The sequence below is a fragment of the Camellia sinensis genome, chromosome 11, assembly GCF_055761805.1.
Source record: "Camellia sinensis isolate YWXY chromosome 11, ASM5576180v1, whole genome shotgun sequence".
In the NCBI taxonomy this organism is placed as follows: domain Eukaryota; kingdom Viridiplantae; phylum Streptophyta; class Magnoliopsida; order Ericales; family Theaceae; genus Camellia; species Camellia sinensis.
The window spans coordinates 159,011,006-159,020,600 of NC_138971.1; the positions used below are offsets into that span (position 1 = coordinate 159,011,006).

The following is a 9,595-nucleotide window of genomic DNA, read 5'->3' on the forward strand; positions in this document are numbered from 1 at the left end:
AAGTTGAACACGCAGCCCAAAATTCAAAATTCTCTGAACACGCAGCCCAGGTAGATAGAATTTGCATGTAGCTTATTTTACTTCATCGGCACACAGCCCATTTCATCTTATTGGCACACAGCCCATTTCATTATCATTGGTATACAGCCCATTTATTTCATTATTGACAGATATATTCATTCTGAATGCAGGGTGGTTCCCGCAGTGTGCGAGGATATGGTTCCACCATGGCGCGGGATTGGTATGCTGAGCTCCCGGAGGGCGTCAGGGATTTGGTAGACTTGGCAGGGTTTGGGCCCTTCTGCGCCGGGTTGTCACGCTGTCCTGCCAGGAGGACCTTGATGGCAGCTTTGGTAGAGAGATGGTGGGACACCACCAATTCCTTTCATTTCTCTGTCACCGGGGACATGACCATGACCCCTTTTGACTTTGCTGTATTGACCGGCCTTGATGTCGGAGGTTGGGCCATCCCCTATGACGAGGATATGGGCGAGTGGGAGGCCGCCTGGATGTATTTGTTGGGGGCTCGCCCACCTGTTGATAGGGTTTCAGGGAGAGTCAGGTATACTTGGTTCTCCTCCCATTTCCGGCGGGCGGAGATGGTGCCCGAGACTCCTGAGGAGACAGAGCAGTATGCTCGTGGCTTCCTGATGTTCCTCTTCGGGACTACCCTGTTCGCCGACAGAGGGAACACCATTGGGCTATATCTGCTGAGCGCTCTAGTCGACCTATCACAGGTCAGTAGATATGATTGGGGTGGCGCTGGCCTGGCTACCCTCTACTTTTACATGAGCGCGACCTCCCGCGGGCGGGGCGATTTGCTTGGCGGCTACTGGAGAGCTTGGGAGGTATTTTCTGTCCCCTCGATTTACATTTCTACTCTTCATTACTTGTACATTGCACACACAGCGTACTTTTACAGTCTGCATTTTGCTCTCAGCATTTCGTACTTACATTCTGCACTGCTTTTCTCAGTTATGGGCTTATGTATACTTCCCATCGTTAGCCCCAGTGCTGGAGGTGGTGGGGATTCCCGTGACCCCATATTCATTGATATTTGAGGGCCCGCACCGGGCGAGGCCTCGAGAGACCCTGGTTCGCCTGCGACAGTACTTCGACACTGTGCGACACTCAGAGGTACTTCAGAACTTTCAGTTCTTTTCATTTTCATCTTTGACTTGCTCTGTATATTCTCGTTCTCTGATTGGTTTATACATTTATCATCCGCAGATTACTTGGCAGCCTTGGGCACCTCTGGGTGATGATCTCCTACTTCAGTATACCGGAGCATCAGGCATCTCCCGGTATAGGGTCCTGCTCGAAGGGCCAGTCGGCAGAGTCTGGTTCCTGGGGGAGCGCTTTCTGTGCCAGGTACGGGGGTATCTTTCTCAGGATGTTCCCGCGGTACCTCCAGCTAGTATGCGGACCGCTGACAGGCTCTCTTACTCAGAGGTAGTCGGCGCCATGCTGGGCAGTGATGCTTTGTTATATGTTGCGGAGGGGGACTACGCCACCTATCGTCACATATATTTGATGCCTCCATTGACAGAAGCTCGTATTCCGATGATGAGACCTGCCGGTATGTCATCCTCGGATCAGGCTCAGGCTCGAGCTACAAACATCCCTTCTTCTAGCAGGGCTGGCGCATCTAGAGGTGGGAGTAGACCGTTTCCTCCGAACCCGTCGATTCATCCTCATCTGGGATGGCCAGATATGCCTACTGAGTTGATGGCGTGGCAGTATGGGACTAGCTCTCCGATTCCGATTCCACTAGAGCCTCCGATGCCCAGTGATCGATACGCCATTGATCCGGACTCACCGCCGGTATGCTCCACTTTCGTCATTCATCATTTCAGATGTTTAGACACTCATTTGTTCACTGATGATTATGAACTCATTTTTGCAGCCATCGCGAGGGTACATGGAGGAGATGGTTGGGCTGGTGGCCACACTCGAGGGCATGGTCCTACGCAGGGAGGCACAGTTGTCTGTCGCGGGCATTCAGGTACCCTTCAGTTTTTTGGCATTTATCATACTTCTGATGACATGCTGATTTCTACTGCATCGATAGACTACTTGTGTAGAGCACATCTGACACACACCTCACTTGTACACTGTATTTACATGCACCCACTTTACGTAGCTTTTGCTTGTATCTGCATCTGATGTATATATTTGGACTGATGTATTTGAATTGAACTCTTTGTTTTCAGATGCCTTCATGGTCCGGTCAGCCACAGACCAGGCCACCTGGGCCTCATTGGGGAGCTGGGCCATCTGGGCCTTATCAGGGAGCTGGGCCATCCGGGCCTTATCAGGGGGAGGGGTCATCTCGGCCTTCCCGAGGAGCCGGGCCATCTAGGCCTTTTCGAGGAGCTCGAGGGGGGCCTGTCCGCAGACGCAGGGCTCATGTTGTGGAGGTGGAGTCTGATGAGGAGGAGGAGGAGGCTACCGACCGTCAGTTCGAGACATCTGTCGAGGAGGGAGGCTCCGGTTTTGGCTCGGGGAACAGAGGCGAGGTTGAGGAGGATCCTGAGGACGACAGCTCCGACTCTGATGATGGTGTGGAGGTTGTTCCACAAAAGAGGACCAGGCGTGCTTCTCGTTCCCGTTCCCGAGGATTTTGATGTTGCTATTTCCTGCTTTATTTTTCTTTTACTAGTAGTTTGTAGCACTTTGCACATTGTTAGGCAGTTTTGTTTTTGTAAAACCTGTACCTTTTGTTTGTTGTAAAGCATGATGAAATGAAATAGCTTTTGAAAAGGTGTTTGTATTTTGAACTTTTAGCATCGTATCACATCATTTATTTCGCACAAAAATGAATTTGAAAGGAAATGTACGTTGTGTAATCACCAAATCAGGTAGTGAACCGACGCAACAAACTAAACAACTCAACTTACTAAGATATAACAGAATCTTTAGCAAGTTTACAACTCGATAAGCAAAATGCAACAACGCAAATAAACAAGACTTTAACAAAAATTGCTTAAACAGAGAGCAATGACTCAAAACACAAAACACGTCCGCTCGACAAACAACTCGATAAGCAAAATGCAACAACTCGATAAGCAAAACTCAACAACAACAAAGTGTACTTCTGACGATCTGGGCATCGGAATGCATCCGGAATGAAGGCCTTCGACTCTCCCGTTGCATAGAAATGCTTGGAGTTCTCCTTCGAAGAGTAAAACAGGGTCGAGGAGACACACTGCAGCATTGCTAGCCATCCCGGGGAGCTGGCCGGCCATTTTTGCAAAAAGTGAATGGCTGGCCAGCCAGAGATATGCCACGGCATGGAGGACTAGAGAGCTTCTAGCCCCCTGCTTCAACCTTCAGTTGCACTTTGTCAGATGAATGCGTGGATTGGCTCAAAGAGGAGGTACAATTTGGGCCCAGCTTGGCATCAGATGCTCCGTCCAGCTCTGGAAGGGGACACAGAGATACTTGATTCAACTATGCCCCAAATTTATTGCTTATTTAGCATTTTCAAGTTTTCTTTATGACTGTACTAAAATAAGCAACCTCGATTGTAATGCAAGAGCAAGAGAACTCTATTTTGAAATCAATGAAATTGAAAGTTATGGTACTGAAAATTTTCCACTTTTGGTCCAAAAATGGTCTAAGTCGTAAAAAGATTGATTTGAACAAAGTCAACTTTTATTAAAACTTTTCAAAACTATTTTCGATGTGGATCAGAACTGGACATGCCGAAAATCTGTCACTGAGATGCACAACCTCAGATCCCTGCAACTGGAAAGTTGCCCCTAGTCTGAAGAACAATGTGGCACTCCAAAGCAACAGAAAGTTACCCCTAGTTTGAACAGCACTGTACCGGAGATCACGGTAAATGCTGATAGATAAAGATGACTGAGATGATCGAAATGGACAAAGTTGATCGGGGAAAAGTTTATGACTGAACTTCAAGACGAAGCTGCCTACGTATCCCAAAGATGGGAATCAAGTCTTACGTAGTTCAGGCTTAGGTTCGCTCGAGTATTTTCACTCTCCTTTTGCGCTCTAACTTTTGCCAAGGCCGCCCTTTGCGGGTTTTCAACCTTGCGAGCTCAGTTTTTATATTTTCTAATTTTTTGTGCTCTGAATCTTGCCTAGGTCGCCCTTTCGGGTTTTCGGCCTAGCGAGCCTCTCAAGGATAGTATTTCTTCAACTTGTCCATATTGATTGGTTGTGAAAACTCCAAGCCATCTAGATCCATCAAAACCACAGCCCCACCTGACCAGATAGCTTTGATGATGTAAGGACCAGTCCAATTAGGTTTGAACTTGCCCCTTGGGTCGTGGATGGGAGCTCGGTTGTCCTTGAGCACCAAATCTCCTTCTTTCAGATTCCTGGACTTAACCTTCTTGTTGAAAGCCCGGGCAATTCTGCGTTGATAACCTTGGATGTGGTACAGTGCTTTCAGTCTTCTTTCATCAAAGAGCATGAGTTCTTCGAATCTGCTTTGCTGCCAATCTGCTTCGGCTATCTGGCATTCAGCCAATACTCGTAATGATGGGACCTCAATCTCAATGGGTAGAACAGCCTCCATTCCATAGACCAATGAATATGGAGTTGCTCCAGTAGAAGTTCTGATTGAAGTCCTGTAGCCCCACAGAGCAAATGGCAGCTTGTCTGGCCAATCTCGATAGGTTTCCACCATCTTCTGTAGTATATGCTTGATATTCTTGTTGGCGGCCTCAACTGCTCCGTTGGTCTGTGGCCTGTATGTAGATGACTTATGAAAAGCCACATTGTATTTCTCCAACAAGTCTATCACTTCTTTCTTGAAGTGGGAACCATTGTCTGAAATTATTTCGTTTGGCACCCCGTAGCGACAGATGATGTTGTTCCTGATGAACTTTGCTACATGCGACGCCTTCAACACTGCATATGATTGGGCCTCGACCCACTTTGTGAAATAATCTATCGCTACTAGGATAAACTCATGCCCGTTGGACCCCTTCGGGGTAACAGCTCCGATCACATCAATTCCCCAGACTGAAAAAGGCCACGGCGAAGTCATGTTGTACAGTTTTGACGGCGGGATGTTCATGCGATTTGCATGAATTTGACATTTGTGGCATCGCCGAACAAAGCTAATACAATCCTCCTCCATGGTTGACCAGTAGTAGCCCTGTCTGAGGATCTTTCTGGCCAGCATTACTCCATTCATGTGTGCACCGCACTCCCCCCCATGGATGGCTTCCATCAGGCGTTTTGACTCTTCAGTTTCTACACAGAGCTTATGCATTCCCAGATGACCCCTTTTGTACAAATTTCCCCCGCAGATAACGAATTGAGCAGCCATTCTTCTGACAGCCCTCTTATCTTTGGCATTTGCCCCTAGTGGATATGTCTCCTTTTCCAAGAAGTTCCAGATGTCGTAATACCAGGGGTTGCCGTCTTGAACCTCATCTATGGCGGAAATCGACTTGTATGCCGGCGCGAACTTCTGATCAATAATGACTGGACGCATCCGGACTCCGGACGGGATGTCTATCATAGAAGATAGAGTTGCTAGTGAATCTGCAAACCTGTTGTTCTCTCTTACGAGGTGGGTAAAATTTAGCTTCTCAAACCGAGGAATTAACAAATCCAAGGTTTGGTGGTAGATTATCATCCTTTCCTCCTTGACCTTCCAAACTCCTTTTGCTTGAGACACAACAAGGTTCGAGTCCCCAATGACGTCCAACCGTCTTGCCCCTAGTTCCAGGGCTGCTTCCAGGCCAGCAATGCATGCCTCGTACTCTGCCTCATTGTTGGAAACTTTGAATCGGAGCTTGAATGCTAAAGGGATACGGGAATCATCAGGCGCTATCAGCAACACCCCTATCCCATACCCATACTGGTTTGACGCTCCGTCAAAGTACATTGTCCAAATTTCATCTTCGACGTACAGAATGGCTTCATCTGGGAATAGATACTCAACCGCTTCATCCCCCTCAACCGGGTGGTCGGCAAGGAACTCTGCTACCGCTCTGCCTTTTACTGACTTGCGCGTCACATACTTCAAATCAAATTCGGAGAGCAACAGCAGCCAACGAGCTAGCCTACCCGTAAGTGCTGGTTTCTCGAAAAGATATTTGATGGGATCCAAACGCGAAACCAACATTACAGAGTGGGCTAACAGGTAGTGCCGCAGCTTCCTGGTTGCCCATACCAAGGCCAAACAAGCCTTCTCCAGCGGTGTATAGCGGGTCTCGTAATCCAGCATCTTTTTGCTCAGATAGTATATGGCCCTTTCCACTTTGTCTTCTGACTCCTGCGCGAGCATGCAGCCCATGGTAGTCTCAGTTACCGAAAGGTACAGTATCAACGGTCTCCCAGGTTCTGGCGGTGACAACACGGGTGGGTTCTGTAGATATTCTTTGATCTGCTCAAAAGCTACTTGACATCGGCCGTCCCATTGGAATTTCTTTCCTTTCTTCAGGAGACCAAAAAGTGGTTCACAAGTCAAGGTTAATTTAGAAATAAACCGTCTTATGAATTGCACTTTACCCAGAAAACCTCGCACCTCCTTTTCAGTCTTTGGTGGTGGCATTTCTAAGATGGCCTTGATTTTGGAAGGGTCGACCTCGATGCCCCTTTGTGTGATCAGAAACCCTAACATCTTCCCTGCTGTAACACCAAACGTGCATTTCTGGGGATTCAGTCGCAGCCGAAACTCTTTGATCCGTTGAAAGAATTTTTGTAAGGCGGTGTAGTGGCCCTCTCTATCTTTGGACTTGACAATCATGTCGTCCACGTACACCTCGACCTCCTTATGGATCATATCATGCAATATTGTAGTCGCTGCCCGTTGATACGTAGCTCCAGCATTCTTCAGCCCGAATGGCATCACTCTATAACAATATGTCCCCCACGGGGTAGTGAACGCAGTCTTCTCCCGGTCTTCGGGTGCCATCACTATCTGGTTATAGCCTGAGAAACCATCCATAAACGAAAGCAAGGCGTGTCCTGCCGTGAAATCTACCAATTCGTCGATGTGCGGCAAGGGAAAATCGTCCTTCGGACTGGCCTTGTTCAAATCTCTGAAGTCTACACAGACCCGAATTCTGCCATCCTTCTTTGGCACCGGAACTATGTTGGCCAACCAAGTTGGATATTCAGATACCAGCAGGAACCCTGCGTCAATTTGCTTGGTGACCTCTTCCTTAATCTTGAGGGCCCAGTCCGGGCGAATCCTTCTGAGTTTCTGTTTGACAGGGCGGGCCTCTGGATCAAGAGGGATCCGGTGCTGTACAATCTCAGGATCGATTCCAGGCATGTCTTCATAGGACCACGCGAAAACATCTTTAAAATCTTTTAATAAAGCGACTAAGCGCTCGCGCTCCTCTGAAGACAACGTGGACCCGATCTGGACCAGCCGCGGGTGCTTCTCAGTACCAACATTTACAGTAGTGATTTCATCCATTAAAGGTTTAACAAATCTTTCCTGCTCTTGATCGATTAATCGTTGCAAAACTGGGGGAATTTCTTCCTCGCTGTTTTCATCAAAATTTTGAAAATCCTGATTTAAGCAATAAATCAAAGGCATAGAAAAATACTCGGAAACCACATCCACATCATTCTCATTAAATACTTCCAAGCCGTCAGATTCCTCTGTTACAACAGACTCAAAAGAAAATGAAAAAGACGACCTAGACAGGACTGTGGTATCCGGGTTATCACCCCCAAGAATACCGGACTCAGACTCAGTCGAGCTGGAATCTGATTCCGACGCAGAAGATTCGGTAGAATCAGATTCCGGCTCACTACCTGACCCGGAACTGCTAGATAAAAAGCCTTCTTCATACTGCCAGATGAGAGAAGGTGCGATAGATGCATCCAAGATCGGCGCTGGAAAGCCCGCAGCTATTTCATCTCCAATCACAGAAACCGAAGAGTTATCCCCCAAGCACTCTTGGCCGATCGGAGGATCTGATAGTAGACTCGCCAGTGCTACCCCCATTTCCAGCTCTGTACTCTCAGGATCCACTGCTTCACATTGCTCAATTTCAGTTGGTGGGTCTGTCTGCGCTTCGGCAACGTCATCCCCAGATAATTGTATGTCGAAGAAGATTTCAAAACCAGGCACGCGCTCCCCCTTCGCGTTTAGCCATGGCTCCGGGAAGCCGCAGAACGGAAAATCTTCCCCCTCCCGGACGAAGCGTCCGTTTAGGGTACCCCAGATGGGCCTGTGCATTAAATCAAATGGCTTCCCGGCCTTCTTTGCTCTGGCCCTTCCGGCCATTTCCTTCCCTTTCCTCACCCAATCTTCCTTGGTGGGCAGATAACCCAGTCCAAAGGCGTGGGGGTTGTGTGGCACTTCGGCCAATACTGAAACGCCTTTCCGGCCGCTTCTCCCTAATCCCATCCCAGGGGTATGTTTTAGCTTGTTCATGAGGTATATGGATTGTGCACTAACATACATGCCCTCATTCCCAGCCATGACATTCTGCACCACTTGAGCCTCGGCCAAAGTGAACCCCGACAAAAACACATCCTCCGTGCCGTGCTCGATCTCCAAGACGGGTGTAGACACCTCCGGCGGCGGATGGATCGATGAATTTCCAAAAACGATTGCTACCCCTTTCCCGTGAGGGTATTTCAGCATTTGATGTAGGGTGGAAGAGACTGCTTTGACCTGGTGCAACCACGGTCGCCCCAAAAGTAAGTTAAAGGTTGCGGGAACGTCCAAGATATGAAATTCGACATTGTGTTGTCCTGGACCAACCTTAGTTTGAATTTTAACAGTCCCCATCACTTCTCTGCTGGTATTGTCATATGCCCTGATCACTTGGGTGGTTGGGATGAAGTCCGCGGGTTTTAACCCGATTGCATATGCCGTTCTGGTTGGGCAGACATTAATCGCAGACCCGGTATCAACAAGTACCACCGGTATCCACTTATCTCTACATTCCACAGAGATATAGAGAGGTTTGTTATGATTTGCGCCCTCAGGCGGTAGCTCCTTGTCCGAAAAAGTTAATGCCGGGGAACCTCCTCCCGGAAAAACCAGCCCAACCAGCTGTTCAGGCGTGGTGTCTATGGAAAGTTTCGACTTGTCCATGGCAGATAGGACAGCTTCTCTGTGCACTCGTGATGCCATTAGCAGTCCCCAGATGGAGATGTCTGCTTGTATTTTCTTTAACTGTTTCAGCACAGCTTCATCCTCAATCTGCTTCTCCTTCTGTCTCTCCGCTTCTCTGTCTTTCCCGGATGCTTCGGGTTGGTCTAGGTGTGGGGGCTTGAAGTACCGCCCACTTCTTGTCATGTGGTCCACTTCATCAAGATACCAAGTATCATCTGGTTGGCCATTTCCCCAGTCTTCATCGGTGTGGGCAAGACACAAATCGTCATCTTCCCACCACATTCCGCTGGCAGCCAACAGACATCTGTCCGGCTCCAGTCTACTCGCACTTTCAGTGCTCTCTGTCCAAATGCTCGCAGCATTGTCTGTCTTTGTGCACACAGCACTTTCGGTCCCCTCAGGGCCCTTCGCCTTTCTGGCTCTCTCAGCTTCCTCAAACTTTCCTTGTTCCAACTGCGTCAGTACAGTTGTTTGTTCAACAGTTCCCACATCCGTAATGCCCATGTCCTGAGCGGAATTCTTAAC

At 48.4% G+C, this 9,595-nt stretch overlaps 1 protein-coding gene across 1 annotated transcript; it reads left to right on the forward strand.

Annotated features, from left to right (window-relative positions):
• Positions 1-239: 239 nt before the first annotated feature.
• On the forward strand, positions 240-2,775 carry LOC145803324 (uncharacterized). The gene is made up of 5 exons (XM_082896597.1): positions 240-848; positions 976-1,137; positions 1,231-1,824; positions 1,907-2,005; positions 2,214-2,775. The coding sequence occupies exons 1-5, from the start codon at positions 342-344 to the stop codon at positions 2,625-2,627; spliced, it is 1,776 nt and encodes a 591-aa protein (XP_082752723.1). The 5' UTR covers positions 240-341; the 3' UTR covers positions 2,628-2,775.
• Positions 2,776-9,595: the final 6,820 nt, after the last annotated feature.

Bases quoted from the DNA above. Each gene is read 5' to 3' on its own strand.
- LOC145803324 (XM_082896597.1), top strand. From the start codon at position 342: ATGGCAGCTTTGGTAGAGAGATGGTGGGACACCACCAATTCCTTTCAT. The intron at 849-975 runs GTATTTTCTGTC...TGCTTTTCTCAG, and splicing joins GCTACTGGAGAGCTTGGGAG to TTATGGGCTTATGTATACTT. The intron at 1,138-1,230 runs GTACTTCAGAAC...TATCATCCGCAG, and splicing joins ACACTGTGCGACACTCAGAG to ATTACTTGGCAGCCTTGGGC.